Source organism: Phocoena phocoena, chromosome 9, assembly GCF_963924675.1.
Source record: "Phocoena phocoena chromosome 9, mPhoPho1.1, whole genome shotgun sequence".
Lineage (NCBI taxonomy): Eukaryota > Metazoa > Chordata > Mammalia > Artiodactyla > Phocoenidae > Phocoena > Phocoena phocoena.
In genome coordinates this window covers 63,779,421-63,802,680 of record NC_089227.1, presented here as the reverse complement: position 1 = coordinate 63,802,680, position 23,260 = coordinate 63,779,421, and the positions used below count along the sequence as shown (strand labels likewise).

The 23,260-nt window shown below is 34.3% G+C and overlaps 1 protein-coding gene across 1 annotated transcript in view; it reads left to right on the top strand.

Moving 5' to 3' along the window:
* Positions 1-23,260, top strand: part of DPY19L2 (dpy-19 like 2) — an 86,541-nt gene that overhangs the window by 31,023 nt on the left and 32,258 nt on the right. The window contains exons 10-14 of the mRNA XM_065883564.1: positions 11,451-11,528; positions 12,383-12,469; positions 16,651-16,710; positions 20,314-20,394; positions 22,403-22,504. Coding sequence (XP_065739636.1) covers positions 11,451-11,528; positions 12,383-12,469; positions 16,651-16,710; positions 20,314-20,394; positions 22,403-22,504 — 408 coding nt within the window. The remainder of the gene's footprint in view (positions 1-11,450; positions 11,529-12,382; positions 12,470-16,650; positions 16,711-20,313; positions 20,395-22,402; positions 22,505-23,260) is intronic.

Below are 23,260 nucleotides of genomic sequence, written 5' to 3'. Positions count from 1 at the left end.
CCATTTTAAGTTAATTTTCGTGAGTGGTGTAAGATAGGAGTCCAATTTCATGTAAATATCCAGTTTTCCTGACACCATTTATTGAAGACATTATTTTTCCCCCTAAGTATTCTTGGCTTCCTTGTCAAATATTAATTGACAGTATATGCATGGGTTTACTTATGGTCATTCAGTCTGTTCCATTGCTGTGAATATTAGTCTTTATTCCTGTACCATACTGTTTTGATTACTGTAGTTGATAGAGTAATGGGGGTTCCTTATATGTTACAGTCCTTTTTTTTTTTTTTGCTGCTTGTAGGATTCTCTCTGTCTTTGATTTTTGAGTTTCATTATAGTGTGTCTTAGGGAAGGTATTTTTCAATTACAGTAATAGGGTGATTTATTAGCTTTGTGAACTTGCATGTCCAAATCTCTTCATAGGTTTGGAAGTTCTCAGCTATTATTTCTTTAAATAAACTTTCTGTCCTTTCTCCCTCTCTTTTCATAGAACTCTGGTGATTCTCTTATTTGATCATTTGATATTTTCATATAAATCACATAGACTTTCTTCACTCTTTTTCATTCTTTTTTCTTCTTTCTCCTCTGACAGCGTATTTCAAAGTTCCTATCTAACTCACTGTTCTGTCTTCTGTTTGGTCTGTTCTGATGTTGATACTCTATTGCAGTTTTCATTTCATTCATTGAATTCTTCAGTTCCAGAATTTGTTTTGTTCTTTTAATCATTTTTATCTCTTTGTTAATCTTCTCATGTTTTTCATGTATTTTTATCCTGATTTCATTGAATTGTATTTCTGTATTTTCTTGTATCTCATCGAGTTTCCACAAAACAACTATTCTGAATTCTTTATCAGGTAAATCGTAGAATTCTGTTAGAGTTTGGTTACTGGAGGACTATTGAGATTTTTTGGTGATATTTCATGTTATTCTTATTCATGTTTCCTTGATTCTTCATGTTCCTTGAAGTTTTGTGTTGCAGTTTTTGCATTTCAGGTTGCCTTCAGGTGGGATATATTCTTCATTCATCCTGCTTATATCTGGGGTTTTCTCTGACCTTATATGGATACACCTGCTTCATGCTTCTTGCTCCCTCTGTGGCAGAATTATTAAGCTTGTATGTCTTTTCTAGACAGGCCCACAGACCCTGGCCTCTTTTTCACATGAGCTCCTTATCTACTAGAACTCACTCTTACTGCCACACTAAGGAACATGAAAAAGGAGCCAGCTGCAGAGTCGGGAGAGGTGCGAGTTTAACACTCAGGAGGTGTCAAGAGTGCCTGCAGGCCAAGTGGAGGGATCCTTGGGTGGTTTTCTCAGCAGCTGGTAGGCAGGTTTCCTGCCAGAGTCCTGAGCACAACCAGAAGGAACTGCATCCTTTTAATGCCCTCTGATATTCTTATTTGCCTCTTTCTCAATCTCCTACCTGCCCCAGTCAAGGAGGTCGCACCGCAGAGCTCTGAGTGCTGTGGGAAAGAAATTGTTTTTTCCAGCAATGTCCTGCATAGCTGGGGATGCCAGGCACACACTCATCATTCTCCCTTTCCCCCATGGGAGAGGTTGCCACTGGCTAGTTCAGGCTCTCACTGTGCCACCTTGGGGATAGGGTGGTGTTGACAAAGTTCCTCTTTCTCTAGTGCATCCAAACTCATATATATTTTTGCTCCAATGAAGTGCTTGAGCCTCTCTTCAGGAAGACTGGATTCTACAGGGCTCTCTTGTCTGTGGGTGTCTGCCCAAGTCAGCAGTATCCAGATTTTCTTCAACCATAGCTGAGAAGAGCTGAGATTAGTTCACTGGCTCCTGCTTATTCCACAGCCTGTACTGAGGTCTGTCTGCCTATTACCAGATACATAGGTGGGCAAGACTCCTTCCAGGGCCCTTGGCATATGGTGCTGGATCCCACAACTTCCACAGAGGCACTTTTGTTCATGGGTGGATGCCAAATTTTAGTTGTTAAAAGGGGGAGGCAGAAAAGCAGGACACCTTATGCTGCCATGATGCTGACGTAACTCCCAGCTTTTAGTTTTCTGAATTAATGTATGAAGTTTTGTTTGCTTCTGTTTTTTTTTTTTAAATACTAACGTGAAGATAATTCAATGTTATTTTTCTGGGAGTGTTCTAAGGCTTTTATTCTTGATTATATTTTTCACAGATTAAAGTTAAGATTAGTTCATGTCTCTTGCACATATTGTCTGAGAAATGGGGCTGAAGGACTCAAGGACTGGCTATATTTTAAAGGAAAAAATTTACAAGCAACAGTTGTAGAAACCTAGAATATTTGGAGTGAGAAGACCTTAAAGCATTATCATTCTTAAGAAACTGAGAAATTGTGACTTACTTATTCAGTAACTGGATTTTAATTTATAATATGCCCTATTTTCTTATATTTTATTAGAGAATTCCCATTCATGTAGGAGAGATTGTTATGACCAAGGACAGTAAAAGGGGTAGTTGCAGAAAGGAGGTTATAAAATCAGAAGTGATAGAGATGCAGATTATTTCTGGAAGAGATAGTATCAATATATCTATACAAAACTGGTTGTCAATTTCATATTCTTTCTTTATATAACTGATTCTTTGCTTGGGATATGTATAAAGCCATATCTCTTTTAATATTTAAATTAATGTGACTCCATGACCTCATCCTGCTTATAAGAAGATTATTTTCTTCCTACTCTGGAGTTTCTCTTCCAACAATAAGCCCATCGGCTATTTATTTGGGCCAAATATCAGGACTAGATGTTTTTGCCTCACTGTTGAAGCCAGAAATGAGACTACTTGTATCTGGAGGATTCAGAAATCTGGGTACACAGTCAAAGCCACCACACTGCTGTTTAGCAAAACTTACCCCTTCTGCATGGAATTTGACCCTCAGTTAACCGTCTAGCTCTCTTCCCTTAGAAACCTGCTAGTGTTGTGTGACCATGATGTTACTAGGCACGTTGCTTGGTGATTGCCTAATTGCATCCGAGAGGAAGAAATTGTAAGTGAGCTAAGTTCTTCCTGAGGGGGATGCCTTGACTTCGGGCTTCCTGAAGTGAAGTGACTCTCTTAAGTGTCATTTCCCTTGCAGAAGTTTCCATGGGTTATGGATCTTCTAAGCCAGAGTGGCTTCTGCATTTATGTGATGTGCATCTTCTTTCTTTGCTCCTGAGCTGTCACCTGGGGTGAGGCTACCATGAAGACTTCTTTGAGAGCTCCTACTGAAGAGAAATATCTGAATCTGTCCTGCTGACAAGTCCTGTTTCCTGTCCTACAGCTTTCTGAATGAACCAGAGGCCAAGTGTGCACTTAAAACCCCCTGGGTTGCACTGACGTCAAGAACTCAAATTCACCTTCTTGAAGATAGAAAACTACTAACAGCCATAGATGCCAAGTGCTTCACACTAAAATTGGCCTGGACTCTGTGCTTTTACTTATGAGTGGCACCATTTTCTTTCTTGTAAACGTCTCATAGCACGCCTGCAGTGCTGAGATAGCTGAGTTGAGTTATAAGGAATTTCAGCATCAGCTAAATGCTGATGATGTCTGTAGAACTAGGCTTCTCCTAAAAAAAGACTGCAGTTCTGGTGTACAGTTCTTGTGAGTGAGCTCACAAGTTCGGAATTCTATCATCCACACAATGTGTTTGTTTCTCAAGTTCCTTGGGGTTCTGTCTTGCCAAATTAGGATTATATTAGTTTTTTGGAGATGTTCAAGTATTGGTGAGTCTCAGAAAGGTTTTCCAGGAGACTCATAGCTGCTTATGAAACTTTTTTCCAGTACCTTTGTCTTTACTGAACATCATCTTTCACACACCAAGGGGCTGAGAAAGGACAGTTTTTTGGCAAGTCAAATAAACCTTTTGTTCAAGAAGAGTCTTCGATCTACAAAACTGAAAGGTCACCAAAATGGTTTTTTCCAAGGGGAGTTGATGTTTCTTCTTCTGGATGTAGAAGCAGCTACTCTTTTTTTTTTTTTTTTGCAGTACGCGGGCCTCTCACTGCTGTGGCCTCTCCCGCTGCGGAGCACAGGCTCCGGACGCGCAGGCTCAGCGGCCATGTCCCACAGGCCCAGTCGCTCCGCGGCATGTGGGATCTTCCCGGACCGGGGCACGAACCCGTGTCCCCGGCATCGGCAGGCGGACTCTCAACCACTGCGCCACCAGGGAAGCCCGCAGCTACTCTTATATAAATGTCAGCTTCTCTTTCTGAAAGCTTTGTCTGACCTTGCATCTTGTTGTTAAACTCAGTCTACAGGTTGATTTCTTTCTATTAGTTTGACAATGTTTATTGTGGCCACAGTGGTTAAAATATAGTTGATTCTATATGTGTAAACAGGGAATCAAGAATTAGCTTACAGAAGGGATTTATAGTTTCATTCCTTATACACAGTTTTATTTAAAATTTATTTTAAATGTCTGTACTCATTTCTGATTTCAGGAACAAAATTGGTCCAAGCATTTGAACAGATTAAAAACTCTTTATTGTTTCATGGAAACAAATTTTGCCCTATCCTCAGAACTACTTATCTTGAGAAGTATGATGAAAGGAGGCAAGAAGTCAGTTTTCTACATTTTCACAACAGAATGTTGACTCTGCTGCTTGTATCTCAATGAGAGGGCTTTCTTTTCAACCAGCAGTTCAAATAGCAACAGTCCAGCTATTAAGCATAATTTTCTCCTGTGAAGTTTTTTTTTTTTTTTTAGCCGAAGTGTAAATATGATGTTTAAGAAGGGGGGGTCTAGATCTGCATATCCTAATAGTATTGGCCTATGGGAGGAGGGAAAGGGAGACTAACATATACCAGACTTCAGTATTATAGTTTATTTAATCCTCAAGGAGTCCAGGCACATGGGTATTATTAATTTACGATTACAGATGAAGACACTGAGGCTCAGAGATTAAGTTAAAATCAAGTCAGCCTACTTCAGAGCACCAACACTTTCCAATTTATTTTTGCTGCATCTCTAGGGTCTTTCAACTCTTTTCTGTTGACAGCCACACACTTGGGTGTGTTGTCTTATTTCCTTACTAAAATACCTTCAGTTTTCATGAAGCATTAATAAAAGAAATATGCATTGAAAGCATACTTCTATACCTTTTGTAAAACCATAATTAATTGAGTCTACTGTATTACCTAATTGCTTTTCTATTTAAGAATCTGTATGATACATTTTTCATAATTAGTGTCAAGATTAATTTTCTTCACAAAGTAAATTTATGAACTTTTAACAACTATAGTTATTTTATTAAATGATCTGGACACACTTTCTCACAGTCTCTCTTAAAACCTATATTTTAGACTTGTCCCCATCCCCAAATTTATATACATACTGTATTCCTTTCCTTTTCAGTTTGACAATAAGTGTGATTGCAGTAAATAAAAACTTTTAAGATCTTTAAAATATTGTGTCTTCTGATCAAAGAACATGATATATATCTACTTATTTAGTTCTTAATTTCTATAAATAATGTTAATACAGATTTTTAGAGATCTTTCATTAGATTTGTTCCCAGGTATTTTCTATTTTTGTTGCATTTTAAAAGATTGATTATATTTGTTAGATATGGGGTTCTACGTATGTTAAGCAAAGTTTGTTAATTGTATTATTCTAATCTTTTAGATTTCTACTGTTTTTGTTTGCTTTCAGTTACTAGAGGAGGAATGTGTTAAAGTCTTCCATTATAACTGATTTGTCTGTATCTACTTTTAGCTGTGTAAATTCTTGCTTTAAACTTTTTTTTTTTTTTTTCGATACGCGGGCCTCTCACTGTTGTGGCCTCTCCCGTTGCGGAGCACAGGCTCCGGATGCGCAGGCTCAGCGGCCATGGCTTATGGGTCCAGCCGCTCCGCGGCATGTGGGATCTTCCCGGACTGGGGCACGAACCCGTGTCCCCTGCATCGGCAGGCGGACTCTCAACCACTGCGCCACAAGGGAAGCCCCTTGCTTTAAGCATTTTGATGCAACATCATTATGTGCACAGTTGTTATATAGTCCTTTTATTTTTATGTAATGAGCCTTAAAATTTTTTAAAGTGTATTTGTGTGTATGTGTGTGGTAAGAACACTGAACATGAGATACACCCTCTTAATAGATTTTTAAGTGTACAGTATAGGTATTGTTATCTATAGACACATGATGTATAATAGATCTCTAGAAGTTATTGATCTTGAATAACTGAAATCTTATGTGTGTTGATTAGCGACTTCCCATTTCCTCTTCCCCTCAGCCCTTGGCAATCACTATTCTACTATCTATTTCTGTGAGTTTGACTATTCTAAATACCTCTGATAAATGGAACCATGCAGTATTTGTCCTTCTGTGACTGGCTTAATTTACTCAGCATAATATTCTCATCCATACTGTTGCATGTTATAGGATTTCCTTCTCTTTTAAGGCTGATACTATTCTGTTGTATGTGTATAACACATTTTAAAATCCATTCGACCGTTGATTGTCATTTAGGCTATTTCCATATCTCGGATATTGTCAGTAGGGCTGCAGTGCACATGAGAATGCTAATATCTCTTCAAGATCCTGTTTTCAATTCCTTTGGATAAATACTTAGAAGTGGAAATGCTGGATCATATGCTATTTCTATTTTTAATTTTTGAGGAACCTCCATACTGTTTTCCTTAGCAGCTGCATAATTTTGCATTCCCATTAACAATGTGAAAGGATTCCCTTTCTTTCACATCCTCACTAATACTTGTCATTTGTTTTTTTGAAAATAGCCATCCTAACAGGTGTGAGATAATATATCATAATGGTTTTGATTTGCATTTCACTGATGATTAATGATATTGAGTGTTTTTTCATATATCTGTTGGCCATTTGTATATCTTCTTAGGATAAATAGCTGTTCAATTCTTTGCCCATTTTTTAATTGTTATTAGCTTTTTGCTAGAGTAATATGAGTTCGTTATATATTTTGGATATAACCCCTTATCGGATATATGGGGTATTTTCTTCCATTCCATAGGTTGCTGTTTACCCTTTCGGTGTTTCCTTTGCTATGCAGAAGCTTTTTACTTTGATGTAATCTCACTTGTCTTATATCTGATAAGAGATTAATATCAAAATAAGAGATAACAAGTGTTGGTGAGGATGTGGAGGAAAGGGAACCCTTGTGCACTGTTGGTGGGAATGAAATTGGTACAGCCACTATTGAAAACAGTATGGAGGCTCCTCAAAAAATTAAAAATTGAACTACCATGTGATCTAGTAATCCCACTTCTGGGTATATATCCAAAGGAAATGAAAACAGAATATTGAAGAGATTATCTGTGCTTCTATGTTTATTGTAGCATTATTCATAATAGCCAAGGTATGGAAATAACCTAAGTGTCTGTCAACAGATGAATGGATAAAGAAGATGCGCTACATATATATACAATGGAGTATTACTCAGCTATGAGAAAAAGGAAATCCTGCCATAGGACATAGATGGACCTTGAGGGCATTATGCTAAATGACATAAGTCAGACAGAAAGACAAATACTGTATTATATCATGGGATATAATATTAGTATCACGTATTAGTATTTAGTTTGGAATCTAAAAAAACCGAACTTATAGAAACAGAGAGTTGAATGGTGGCTACCAGGGCCTGAGGAGTGTGGGAAGTAGGAAGATATTGGACAAAGGGTACAAACTTGCAACTAGAAGATGAATAAGTTCTGGTGATCTATCACATAGCATAATGATTGTAGTTAATGTTATTGTTTTATATACTTGAACATTGGTAAGAAAGTAGATCTTAAATGTTCTCACCACAAAAATGAAATGAGAATTTCGTGACCTGATGAGGGTGTTAGCTAACACTGCAGTGGTAATAATACTGTAATATATGTGTATCAAATCAACAGGTTGTATACCTTAAACTTACACAATGTTTTAAGTCAAGTATATCTCAATAAAGCTGAAAAAAAATAACAGAGGGATCCTTGGTAGAGACTCTAAGCTTAATAAAAGGGACAAATTTCTTAAATCCAGTAAAGTTCTGATTATCCATTAGCTGGAATTTTAGTTGGAACCACTTTATGCCTTCCCCATCCATTTTGCGGGAGGAGGTAGGTAGTAAGGTATTTACGCTGGGAGAAGAAAAAATGACAGGAAGGTTGAGAGTAAGATATTAGCGCCAAACTCCCAAATTCTGGGTAGTTGATCTATAGAATATACTTATAACAATTTATGCATTCTTTGACTCTGAGATTCTATGACCTTGCCTGAGCTTACTTTATGAGGCACTTGATAATGTGCTGAAATGAAGTTTGCAGAGATATTCGTGTCCTTGCCTTTTTTTCCACACCACCAGCAAATAAGTTTCTTTAGGGTGGAGACAGCATTGGCCCTCTAGTATCCATTGAATGGATTTGAATTTATAGCATCGTTTCTAAGAACACTATACTTTAAGCTCCAAGCAATTAAGTTATAAGCAAAGTTCTGGGAAACTATATTCAGGTAAATTGGTTATTACTTGAAAGTATTACTATCTTCAACTGGCACCTCTTGAAATAAAAATCTCTTTGGAATTCTTGAATGAATTATCCATTGTTGTTTTACTTATACAACAAATTCATAATCTGGTTACCACTAAATGTTAAATTGCATGAGACTTTTCAAAGGCCCAAAGAAAAGAATTCCTGGGCCCAGTCATAATTATTATTGTGAATTCAGTCCTCTAAAATAAATGTTAATACTGTAATTCACAGTAGAGCTGTACAATTTTTAATGAAATAAAGTACAACCAAAATAAAATGTCATATAGTTAGAATCATAGTTTGTGTCACATTTTCAGACTGACTTCTTTCACTTAGGCATATATATTTTAGGTTCCTCCATGTCTTTTTATGACTTGATAGCTCATTTCTTTTTATTGATGAATAATATTCCATTGTTTGGATGTACCACAGTTTGTTTATCCATTCAACTCTTGAAGGACATCATGGCTGCTCCAGTCTTTGGTGATTCCCTAAACATTCATGTGAAGGTTTTGAGTGGGCATAAGATTTCAGCTCAATTGGGTAAATACCCAGGAGTGTGATTGTTGGATTGTATGTTAAGACTATGTTTAGTTTTGTAAGAAATTGCCGATTTTGTCAGGTTTTTGGATTTCAGCCATTCTATTAAGTGTGTAGCAGTATCTCCTTGTTCTAATTTACAGTTCCTAGTGTAGTATTGGGTTTAGCATCTTTACATGTGCTTATTTGCCCTCTGTAGATCTTCTTTGGTTAGGTTATTTGTTCACATCTTTTGACCTTTTTTTTTTTTTTGCGGTACGTGGGCCTCTCAATGTTGTGGCCTCTCCCGTTGTGGAGCACAGGCTCTGGATGCACAGGCTCAGCGGCCATGGCTCACGGCCCCAGCCGCTCTACAGTATGTGGGATCCTCCTGGACCGGGGCACGAACCCATGTCCCCTGCATCGGCAGGAGGACTCTCAACCACTGCGCCACCCTTTTTGACGCAGTGGTTGCCCTTTCTGACCATTTTTAAATTGGGTTATTTGTTTTCTTATTTATGAGTTTTAAGAGTTCTTAGTACATTTGACATACCAAACCTTTATCAGATATGGGTTATGCAAAGATTTTCTCACAGTCCCTGGCTTGTCTTTAGTTTTCTTAATAGTGTCTTTTGTGGAGCTGGGGTTTTTAATTTTAAGGAAGTTCAGTTTATCAGTTTTTTTCTTTCATGGATCATGCTTTTGATGTCATAGCTAAAAACTCATCCTCAAATAAGATCGCACCTTGATTTTCTCCTATATTATATTTTAGAAGTTTTTTAGTCTGTGTTCTACATTTAGCTGAGTCAGTTTTTTGAAAGGTGTAAGATCTAGGTCTAGATTTATTTTTTTTTTAATGCATGCGTGTCCAAGTCTTCCAGCGCTATTTGTTGAAAAGACTGTCATTTCTCCATTTTGTGCAGTTGTCAAAGCTCAGTTGCCTATAATTGTGTGGATCTGTTTCTAGACCCTCTATTTTATCGCTTTGATTAATTTGTCTATTTTTTTCTCCAGTACCATGCTGTCTTGATTACTGCAGCTTTGTAGTAAGTCTTAAAGTCAGTTAGTCTCAGACCCTTTTTAAGAGTTTGCTCTTTGCCTTTGGTTATAAGCAGTTTTTACTATGACATGCCTATATGTGGTTGGGTTTTGTTTGTTTTAATTTATCCCTTGCTGGGGGCTACTAATACTTTATGAATCAGTGCTTGATTCTTTTTCTATAGATTCTGGGGACTTCTCAGGTATAATGTCTTTAAGTATAGATTTTACTTAATTCCCTCAGCCCTTTCTGAGATGTAAAGTATGACCTTTATACTATATGCTCTACATCTCTTATGTTCTTTCATATGTTGTTCATCCCTTTGTCATTTTATACTTTCTTCTGACCTATCTTCCAATTTATCACTTCTTTGCTTGGGTGTGTTCAACCTGCTTAAACCCATTTTTGACTTCTTATTATTGATTATTGTAATATTTAGTTGTATATTTTTAATTTGGTTCTTTATTTAATGGCTTTCAGTACCCTCCTGGAATTTTCAATCTTATCTGTTATTTCTGTGCATATGTCAAACATAAAGTCTATGGCTGATGATGCCAGACATGTTTTTGCATGGTTTGTGAGCTAAGAGTAGTTTTTACATTTTTATAGTAGAAGAAGAAGGAGAATATACAATTGAGACTGTACGTGGCCTACAAGTCTTAACATATTTATTATCTGGTTTTTTACATAAAAAGTTTGCTGACCCCTGAACTAGATTGAGATTCTTCATAGATCTGTTTCTGTTGTCTTAGTGATAATGTCTTATCTCTTCCTATATCTGGTTAGTTTTGATGTGGTATTAGACATTGTACCTGAACAATTGTACAGTTAATTTGAGACTACGATATTAACTTCTTCCAGAGAAAATTAAATTTGTTTCCAGTAGGCAAACACAGGGGCTAACAATCTTTAATCTCCCTCATGCAATCAGAGAATGAGATAATTCAAAAGTGGGCTTCAGTATTTTGGAGCACTGCTTTGATTTCTGGTTCTCTCTTATAGTATAACCCTTTGAAGTCCCAAACCAAAGCTTGGGGACTTAGCAGAGATCTCATTCTTGGGGTTACCGGACAGCTAAGTGTGTGGAAATCTCTCAACTGCCTCTCAGCTAGCAGGCATCTGCTTCTGTTAGAATTGGCAGAAGAAGAAAAGTGACCCAAAATGTCATGCTCATCTCTGTAGATTTCCACCTTTTCTCTGGTCTTAGCTTCCTAATTCTTTTTTTGCTGTATTAGTAAGCTGTGGCTTTCATACAGGTACTTTTATTATTTTTTCGAGCTCTTCTAGTTCTCAGTGAGAAGGTTGGTTCACATTACTTTGACAATCATTATTGGAAATATAACTCTCCTCTTATATTTACTTTGCTTATGAATAGTGAAATGCTTTTCTACATTTTTTCACTTCTGCTTTTTTTATATATTTTTTTCAGATAGCCTCATTATTTCCCATGTATGTTGTGGGGTACATTGAGCCAAAAAAATTTCGGAAGATCATCTATATGAACATGGTGACAGTTTTTTGAATATTTTTATTGGAGTATAATTGCTTTACAATGTTTTATTAGTTTCTGCTATACACCTGGTAACATTTTTAATATTTATAAGTCATATATTAAAATAAGATCTCAGGGTTTATAAAATAGAACTGACTGTTTTATATACCCCCTCTCAAGTAGTATTTAATACATATGATGTTGCTAATATTTAGAAGGATAACTGAATGCCATATTATAGCAACTATACTTTCAACTAGACTGTAGATGTTTTGTATTCTCTGAAACTTTAAAAATTTTTTTGTTTTTTTATTATTATTGTCACTACTTTTGTAACTGCCTTTTCTCCCTGAGACCTGAGATTTTTAACACTTTGCATGAATATGACACTCTGTGAAATTTATGTTTTTGCATTATTGTTTTTTTATATTAGTTTCCAAACACATATCCCTTAAGAAAATAAAAATCTTTTAGGTAAGAACATAAAATAAAGCTTCCTTAGTGAGGAAAATCCTCAAGTAGTTCAACAAAAATCAGATTAGAAAACTAATAGTTATAAGTAAGTCTTTCTTATTATATCCCTCCATTATTGAGTTAATAGAAACAATAAGATTTTTCCTGTTTTCTTTGTACCAAGTTGAAAATAGGGGAAAAAAATTAAATTCTGCTGTATAGTATTTATGGTGTTGAAAATACTTAGAACCTATCAGTGTGTTGAAATTCTGTTATCACTTGGTCAGGATCTATTTATTAATCTTTTTTATGCAAATAAAGTTTGTATTGGAAATGAGTATATCCCTGTAGACAAAGTATGCATTATGCTATCTATCTAATAACTATAAAATGTATTTATTTTCTGCAATTTTCAGGTTTCGGTTCTCCTTTGTTTTGTATTGATGTTTGGAAATCCAATGTATTTTTCTTCTTATTATTCTTCATCTCTATTGATGACATTGGTAAGTGTTTGTTAAGCTTGTGAAGATTTTTTTTTAACCTGTCAAATAGCAAGTTTACCCATTTAATATAGGTTAAGGAGAATAAATAAGGCCCTTTCTGGATTACTGCCCACATGAAAAATTTTTCCCAGATAATGCTTTTTGTCTATCTAATTCTTGCAAAATAATATAAGCAAAGTTTACCTTTTTAAGGCAATGCCCAAGTAAAATTTTTTTAAAATAATAAGGTAATAAGACTTACTTTTTAAAATATGCCATAATTTATGATAAAAATTAGTTATTTCCTTCTAAGTCACTTCAGTAAGCTAAATACTTACTGCAGTGACACTGCCATTGCCCAAAACATTTTTGGAACTCCTCTGAATTGCCTTCACAGACTCTGGCACATTCTTTTGAATGTCCTCAGTGGTGGCAAATCTTTGTCTTTTAAGGGTGGATTTGATTTTTGGAAATGACCAAAGTCTTGTGAATAAGGTGGGTGATTGGGCTGGGTAATACAGATCTTGATCAAAATATAGTGTGACAACAAAGTAATAAGACCTATTTTCTTGCACGCATAAGGAAGTAATCTCTAAAGATAGTTTATAAAGAGGAGTTCCAAACTGTTTTGAGCAGTTGCAACATAATTATAATAAGGGTGTAGTTTCTTCATGTGACTTACTTTCATGGAATAACACTCATTTAGAGTTGTATTTGGAATGGTGGTTCAGTAAATCAGTTTTATTACCTTATAGTCACACTTCCGATATTCATAAGTCAGAACCTGGAATGTTCTCCACTGGAATGTTCCTAGAATGTTCTCTTTCCACAATGACCAGAAATGATACCTTACTACAAAAATACCAAAATATAGCACTTTTCCATGTATGGTGCATTGATTGAATCTTTTGAGATTTAGGTTTTTAACATTTTTTCTCCCCATACCTTTTTTTTTTTTTTCGCCTCCCAGTAAGTAATTTCTCCTCTTTATCTCTCCCAAAAGGCATAGGCCCTTTCTTTTCAACATTTTTTCACACTTTTTCAGTATTACAAAGTAGATGACTTGTAATAGTGTGTTCATCAACATCTTTCTATGAAAACATTTTTATTCTAAAATATAGCACAGATGTAGAAAACCTCATAAAACCAATGTTTTATGTACTTAGTTCTGACTAGTACTGATAAGTACTGATTAATGGACTGTTACTTGGCAAACATCCTTAAACTACCATCAAGTCAAAACCAGAACTTTTCTAACCATTCTAGAAGCCTTCCATGTAACCTGTCTCAATCATAACTCCCTTGAGCTGCTCTAAAACAGTAGTGACTATCTTGACTATGGTGATCACTCCAGGCTTTTCTTTATAGTTTTATCACTTAAGTTTCTATTATTATCTATAGGTTTCCAATATGTCTCCCTGTTTTTTTCCCCGGGATATTTTTTTTTATCTGGGTCACTGAACATGTGAAGGGTTCTGTGGTCTAGATTTTGCTCCTGAGTCCTCATGGTGCCGCTTTACATCTTCTTTTGTCTTCTGTATTTATATTAATACTTGGGTCTAAAACCTGGACGTGTTCAGATTTAATTCCTTTGGCAAGTATATAGTATTGTTCTTCAGTCAGGAGGCACATATTTATCTGGTGCCTCTCTTTTTATGATCAGCATTTAGTACCAGATCCATTAATTCAGTAGGGATTGCAAAATGATGATATTCCAATCCCTCCTTTACAGTTCACATTTCATATAGGAAAAGTAAAGTACATTTCTAAATGGGGGGAGTTGGGAGGAAGTAGAAAAATATTTGAAGAAATAGTGACCATAATTTTCCAAATTTGATGAAAATTATAATCTCAGAGATGAAGAATAACAGTAAATCTCAAATACAAAAAACATAGAGCTAGAGTAAGCATATTATCAAATTGTTTAAGATCAGCAATAAAGAGAAAATCTTCGGAGTAGCAATAGAATTAAGACATGTTAAATACAGAAGAACAAAGAGTAAGGATGTCAGCAGATTTTTCATAAGAAAAAAGTGCAAGCAACAAAACAGTCAAGAAGCATCTTTAAAATATTTAAAAATACTATCTATAATTCTATATCCAGCAAACATGTCTTTCAAAAATGCAGGCAAAATAAAGACTTTATGACCTTTATGTTAAAGGAGGTCCTTCAGATGAAAGGAATATAATATTAGATGTCAGTCTGGCTCACACAAATGAAGGGCCCTGGAAATGGTAGCTAAAGGTTTTCCTACCATCTGTGACAGAATGGATAGACCTTGAGGGCATAATTATGTGACATAAGTCAGAGAAAGACAAATACTATCTTTTCATTTGTGTCTTCTTTAATTTCTTTCAGCAATGTATTCAGTGTGTAAGTCTTTTACCTCTTTGGTTATGTTTATTCTTAATATTTTCTTTTTGAGACTATCGTAAGTGGGATTGTTTTCTTAATTTCCTTTTTAGATAGTTCATTGTTAGTGTATAGAAATGAAACATAGTTTCTTTGTTGAGTTTGTATCCTGCTACTTTGCAGAACTTGTTTATTCTAACAGTTTATGTGTGTGGGTGTATGTAGAATCTTTAATGTTTTCTACATATAAGATCATGCCATCTGTGAACAAAAATAATTTTACATTTTCCTCCTCAATTTTTCTGGTTTACCCATTTAGTTGTTTTCTTTTTTGCACTAATAAATATTACATGTATATTTTATTATACCCCCTCCTACTTACATGAAAGGTAGCATACTATAGTCTTTTGCATTTTGATTTATCAACCTATTCTGGGTATCACTTAGCAACCTTTCATAGATATCACTCCATATCAGTTCATAGAGATCTTCATTCTTTCTTGTAATTTCATAGTAAGTATTCCCTTCTGCATATTCCATAGATAATTCAACCATTCTCCTAAGTCTGGGCATTTTGTTTATTTCTTGTATTTTGCATTTACAAACAATTTTGCATTGTGTAATCTGGTACATTTATATTTTCCTATTGTTGGAACTTCAGGAATCCTGGCTCATCTTGGGCCAATTAGATGATGCAAAATTCTCCTCCAAATCTTAGTAATACACAGGCCTAAGATTTGTTTCTCATTGGAGCTTTTTGTTTTTCCAACACAAACTTGGGAATAAACAAATACCTTACCAACTTGTAGAGATAGTAGGAGGAGTATTCCTAGTCCCTGCATGTCTTTGTCAGTTCAAACTGCTATAACAAAAATACCAGAATGGGTGGCTTACATGGAAATCTATTTCTTACAGTTCTAGATGCTGGAAAGTCCGAGATCAAGGTGTCAGCTGATTTAGTTCTTGATGAGGGCTTTCTTCTTGACTTGCAGACAGATATCTTCATTGTATCCTCCCATGATGGAGAGAGCGATCATTTCTCTCATGTCTGTCCTTAGAAAGGCACTAATCCCATTTTTGAGGTTCCCACCCTCGTGATCTAATTACCTCACAAAGGGTCCCACCTCTAAATATGTCACATTGGAGCTTAGGGTTTCAACACAGGATCGGTGGAGGGACGTAAACATTCAGTTGATAGCACCAAGGGTATAGTTTTTGAGGACCACAGCTCTGTGCATGAGTCTTAATTCCAGTTTCTTACCTTTCATAGTTCCAAGTCTTCTGCCCTCCCTTTTAATACAAGCCCATAGTTGTAACCCTGTTCTACAGACCTCCTTAAAAGCTGCCAACTCCTTAAAATCTCTCCTAATTAATGTTTTACTTTTTAAAAATCACCTTCTTTTCTCTGGCACCTGGAAAGTTCCTTTTCTTTCTTATAAATTCAGTTAGATATATATATATTTTTAAACATTTTTAAATATTTGTGGGTTTGGAGAGGAAGGATTTTCATGTTAATTTAGACCACTAATTTTTCTGGATAACTTACATGTATGCTTGCATGGACATACCTTTCACACACCATCTGTCTCCTCAGAGGAACTGCCCTGCATAAAATGTCCCAAGTAACTCAGTAAGGAATTAACTTGATTCTAGGGTCAACTTTCTGGTACACAAAGCATTTGGCTTTCACCCCAAGGAAATTTTCCATGTCCAAATTCAGAAAAATCAACAATTAAGAAGGAAAATGTCTGGTGATAGCCAAGATGGAAGGGGGTGGCTGTGTAATTTTTGAAATGTAATTTTAAAAAAGTTAATTTAATTGTGTTATTTTATGTCATATGCATTTTAGATGATAATTCTATGGAGAAATAAAATTCAAAGACCGGGTGCATCTGAACTCCACTTTTGGGTAAGGTTCAACATTTTTAACACAATTTCTTCAAATCCTTTTTTATTTCTATAAACTGAATACAGATAATATGCTTTAAAAATGAATGATTTATAGTTAGTAAATGTTATAAATAGCTACTTACATAAGGTGGGAAACACTCCTTAGCAATATCTACAAGTCATTTTCAAGAAGTTAGTTCATTTATTTCAGCACTACCCTCAGGCCTTTCTTCTTTACTTTTCCTTCTGCTGTACCCTACTACCTTGCTTTTAATTTTTTTTTCTATTTGCTTTGAGTTTCTTTCTTTAGATTTACTAACCTTCTCTTCAAAATAACTCAGTCTGTAGTTCTGTCCCCACTTTCCCTTTTTCTGTTCTCTACATTTATCCATCATCTATCTTTCCTTTGGCTTCCAACTTTAGACGCTTATTATTTTTGTCCTTTTAACATTTTCCCTACAATCTCCCAGTTCCTTTTTATTTCAACTCAGCCACTACCTAATCTTTGTTTGACTTCTTTGCAAATGTACAAATGGATGGCCCATGTTATCTCTGTATTTGTATGTTATGTTACAAAGTAAAATAAGTACCTTATTAAGTAGGCACTGCAGTGACTAATTCTCGTAATATCAGACAGATGACATTCTTTTTCTCTAGGTCTTTAATGTACCTCTACTAAAAAATAAAATCTACCATATTAAAGAACTCTGTGATTACATATTATATATTGGTATGGTAAAACTGGAAATGATAAGAGGGTAGATAGCCACTCAGAATATAAACAAACAAAATGGAATGAGTTGCCAGTTTCTTATTGCTGGAAGCATTTTCCCATGCCCTATGGTGAAAATACACTTGTTATTGAATGATATGACCCTTCTAATATTTGATTTTTTTTCTTCAGAAAAATTGGCAAAGCTTGTTTTTTTAAAGATTAAACCAAGAAATCAACAGAAAATTTAAAGATTTTTATTTAATAATTTAACTCAAAAGGAAGTCAAAATTTTAATTACAAATTACTGAAAAATGACAACAAATAGAGCAGTATCTGTGGATGTTTAGGGAATTCTGCCAAAGTTGTGTTCAGAGGAAATTTTATTGTCTTAAATATTTTCAGTTTTAGACTGCAAAGAATAAAAAGCTTTCAAGTCAAGAATTTCAAAGAAACAAAAATCTAAGGAGAGAACAGTTAAGATATAATGAATGTTCAGCTTATACTTATGTTTTAAAACTGATATAATTAATACCATCAATCTCTTGCAAAAGGGAGAAATTAGTCATGGTAGTCCAGATGACTGGACTAACAACACAGAAAACATTCTGGCTTTTTATGTCTTTTTTCTGGAAGACCGTCAAAAAGAAATAGCAAAGCTATTTTGTGAAATAGCACTTTTTCTTACAAAAACACCTGTTTTTATAGGAGAAAGGGATAATCCATTCTTGTCAAATTGGGTTCATCCCAGGAATGCAAAGATGTTTCTGGAAAATTTATAAATGTAAATTGTCACACTAGCAAATTAAAGGAGAAAAATACTTTATGATCATCTCATTAGATGCAGAAAATAAATTTCATAAAATTAAACACCCATTTATGATAAAAACTCTTAGCACAGAAGAAATAGCAGGGAGTTTACTTAACCCAATAAAATTCTTCAGCAGTCATTGGTTTTGCAGGAGAGATATTTGGAGTATTCCATTTATGAAGATCAAGATAAATATGTTTTTTCACATTTTATTAAAGGTTCAAACATGTAAAAGCAAGAAAGTAAATAACAGGATTAGAAAAGAAATGGAAAGAAAACTCAAAATTTATTATATCATTATTTACATGTAAAACAAAATAATTATAAGAAATTATAAAAATTCAATAACATGGCTAGGTATAAGATTAATATTCAAAAGTTAATTGCATTTCTGTTCTTTGGCAACAAACAAAAAACATATTTTTGAAAATATGCTATATATATTAGGGAGAAAAAAGTACATAGTATCTGAATAAATCTAATATTTTTGAAATTAAAATTTTTTTTAGATGTGTAAAAGCATTTATCATGTAATAAGGATAAGGAAAATTACAACTTAAATGAGAAAAGGCAATAAAGAGATTTGAACACTCAGATGAGTAAGATGTTGGGATTATTTGGCAAGAATTTTAAAGCAGTCATCATAAAAATACTTCAGTGAGCAATTATAAGTACTCTAGAAACAAACAAAATATCACCAAAGAAATCAAAAAATTTTTTTAAAAAAAGGAATAACTTGGGAATTTTTTTTAAAAAATAACTTGAAAAATACTGTAACTGAAATTAAAAACTCAGTGAATTAGCTTCATAGAAGAATGAATATAACAAAGAAAGCGATCAATGTACTTGAAGATAGAAGAATAGAAATTACCCAATCTAAACAACAGAGGAAAAGTAACTGGAAAAAAATGATAGAGGCTTAGGGAAGTGTGGGACAATAACAGAAGATTTAATATTTGTATCGTGCAAGTTCCACAGGAGAGGAAAAAGAGAGTGGGGCTGAAAAAGTATTTGAAGAAGTAATGGCGTAAAATAGATAGCTAGTGGGAAGCAGCCACATAGCACAGGGAGATCAGCTTGGTGCTTTGTGACCACCTAGAGGGGTGGGATAGGGAGGGTGGGAGGGAGGGAGGGAGATGCAAGAGGGAAGAGATATGGGGACATATGTATATGTATAACGGATTCACTTTGTTATAAAGCATATACTAACACACCATTGTAAAGCAATTATACTCCAATAAAGATGTTAAAAAAAAAAAGAAGTAATGGCTGAGAACTTTCCAAATTTGGTAAAAGATGTAACTCTACAGAGTCAAGAAACTGAGTTAATTCTAGATAGGATAAAGCCAACAAAATCCATGCCAAGACACATCATAATTCAACTTCTGCAAACGAAAGGCAAAGAAAAAGTCTTGAAAGCAGACAGAGGGAAATGATGCATTACCTTTAGGGCAAAACTGATTCGAATTTACAGCAGACTTCTCATCTGAAACTATGGGAGCCAGAAGGAGGTGGCACAACATTTGTCAAGTGCTGGAAAGAATTGTCAACCACAAGTTATATATCCAGTGAAAGTGTCTTTTAGGAATGAAGGGGAAAGTAAAACATATTCTCAGATGAAGGAAAACTAAGAATTTGTTGCTAGCAGAGCAGCCCTTAAATAATGATTAATAGAAGTCCTTGAAACAGGAAGTAAATGATGAGAGAAGGAATGTTAGAACATCCAGAAGAAGTAAAGGACAACAAAATGGATGCACATAGGTCTAAATATAATAGACTGTTCTTCTCTTGAATATTTCCTTTCATGTGTTTTTGTTTATTTTGTTGTTCTTTACCTAGATATTTGAGTCCAGCTTTTCATTTATTTCCTTTACTCTTATTTTTATTGATAAAAGTTTATGAGGCCATGAATTTTCTTCTGATCATTGCTTTACATGCATCCCTTAGTTTCTAATATGTAATTTTCATAACCGTATTTAAAAAAAAATTTTTTTGAGTTTGTATTTCCCTTTCACTCAAGACTTATTAATAGGAGGTTTAATTTCCAGGAGGAGGGCCTTTTGGTCTTCTGACTTCTATCTATTTTGTTTATTTTCTAGATAATTCAAGGAAGTGCTTGGTTTTGTGGGACAATCATTCTGAAATTTCTGACATCTAAAATTTTAGGTGTTTCAGACCATGTAAGTACTTTCTGGTTAAAACATTAGAATTTATATACATATTTAGTTGGATGAAGACTTTGAAACCATCTATTTGTAAATGAAACCTCTTCATTTTATAGTGGTTAAGTGCCTTCTTCAAGGTCCCAAACTAGTTATTGGCAGAGTCAGTACTAGTACCCTGCAGATCTTTTCAACCCACTAAGAAGAAAGTATATCAATGAATGGTGACTTAGCCTTCTAGGAAAAAAATATGTTAAGTAGTTGTTTATATTTTGGTTAAAATACAAATAGTTTGTTTAATAAGTTATTAATTCATTGTAAATGTTAACATATCAAGAGTCTGTACTCAGCTTTGCAATATAGAACTCAATATCTCAATATAATTTAATTTATAATTATAGATTAAAATTAAGATGTGATTTGATATTTTTAAAGTTTTTCTTGTATAAAGAGAATGATAAAAATTCTCTGTCTTTTCAACCTCTGGAAATTATATGGACCACATCCCTCATGCATGTTGTTTCTGTCTGTTTTAAGGCCTATACCTCAAATAATGGCCCTTTTCAAAGCAAAAGTTCCTATTTACTAGTTTGTTTTGGGAATAGAAAACAATGCATGATTTTAACTTTTGATTTTTCAGCACTCTCTGTTTGGATGTGAGGATAGATGAGTGTATCATACAATAATCTACTCTGAAATTTACCTTATGTAGTACTTTCCAATTAGGACTCTGTCTAATGCTGAAATTGCTTCAGCTTTAACAAGGGATTATAGATAGTTACTCTCTTAAAATGTCAAATGCTGTCACTATCCAGGAGAATTGAGTCTGCATACATATTCATGTTAAATAAAATTTCAAAATGTAAGGATTTATTTGCCATTTATTGTTAGATCTGCAGAGTGGTTTATTAGGTTTATTTGTTGTTCTTAAATTTTTATTCTGTAGGGGGTATACATTTTATGGTAAATTTATTTAGGTCTCCTAAGTTATTTATTAAGTTGGTCTGTTATTTTCTTTCTTGCCTTGCTCCACATTGTCACCCAACTCTTTACAAATCCTAAGACACACACACACACACACACACACACACACCTTGGTATTCTTAAGTGACTTCTGTGTGACAGCTGTGAGAAAGACTTGAAACTAAAGTGGCTTGGTTAAATTGTAATTAGTCACCAGGCCTATTCTAAATTAGAAAAATTAAGTTAGCTGTAAATTATCCTTGCTACTGGTAGATAAGGGGAATCATGAATAAATGAAAACCATAGATAATCATCAAAGTTGATATATAATAATTTATGTCCTTTTAAAGTAGTTTGAGTTAATGTTTTACATGCCAAATATTTTTCTTTATCTGGCCTTCTAAGAATGCAGTATAAAAATAATTGTCTCACCAAAGTAGGTAATAAATAATCAGTAGAAAATAGCTCTACATTGGATTTTGTTGGTGGTGTTTATTTTAAAGTTCTTTGAGATCAAGTAACTAAATCAAAGGAGTATGTATAGTTGTTGTAATTCTCTTGAAGAATAACTCTCATAGTTAATGGCTTGAATGTATGTCTGAAAAATTCAAGAAGCACCAAAAATTGTGCTCAATGTATGAGGCTTTGTGAAAATGACAGTGCATGGAGAATTTGTTCATGATTTACAATGTGTGGTGAAAGGAGTTAACTGAAATTGGTTTTTTCTTGATAAATGATCTGATTATAAAATCTCATGATCAACTGCATGGTGGTTTGTGCCCAGCAAATGTTGATTTTAGCTCATTCTTTACATTATCACCTTCTCTGCTTGCTTTTTCTGAACTTCTTTTTCCTTTTCATTTCTCTTGCTATTTCTGTTTGTTTTCAATTTTCTTCATAATTCAGCGCATAATGTGATTCACTGTATTTTTTGTTTTTTTGGAGAGTCATCCATGTACCTTGGATTTATCTTCTCTGTAGACTTTGTTACTATTACATCAAACCAATCTATTATTAACTATAATTATTTGTGTAATTTTAATTTGTTTTTATTTTCTTCCAGATTGGCCTGAGTGACCTTATTGCAGCCAGAATCTTAAGATATACAGATTTTGATACTTTAATTTACACCTGTGCTCCTGAATTTGACTTCATGGAAAAAGCGGTATGATTGTTTCTTTTTTTCCCTTCTACAGGTATGATGGGTTCTTGCTCTTAAGTTTTCCCTTTAATCTGAAACTCAAAAGTTTTATTCAGAAACACCCAATTTACTTACTCTATCATTTTTTTACGGTAACTTTTGCTAATTATATGGCCTTCCTCACCTGGTTTCTTATGTGTAAAATCAGTAAACAATGGCCCCTACCAGGGCAAGTGCATAACATACTGTATGACCCATAGTCAATTACGGTTACTACAGTTCAATTACTTTTAATAATCTGGGTCAGTTGGAGGACCACTCAGGAAATATAAACCCAAATTCTTGGTTTTGTTTTTTAAAAATTCAGGTTTTTTTCACTTAATATCCCAAATATTACAAACTTTTAAAATAAGACATTGCCAAGAAAGATATACTACTAATCATCTATTATTCTCTTATCTATCCAATCAGTCATACATTTATTCAAAAACAATTATTGACCACTAATTATCTGTGAGGCAGTTTGTAGTCGGACTATGAAGAGTAAAATTACTTGATTCCTGCCTTCAAGAAATATATGATTTTGTTACATGGTAAATCACTCTTTATCACAATTCATGAGAATTATTTAGCTGCTGCTATTATTTTATTACTAATTCATACTTACAGTAATTACTTAATGTAACTTTCTTCATTGTTAGTTCTATAGTTTCACAAATGAAAATAATAGAATTTGCAGCCCAGGAAATGATAATCTAGGGCCCAGGGATCAGTAAACAC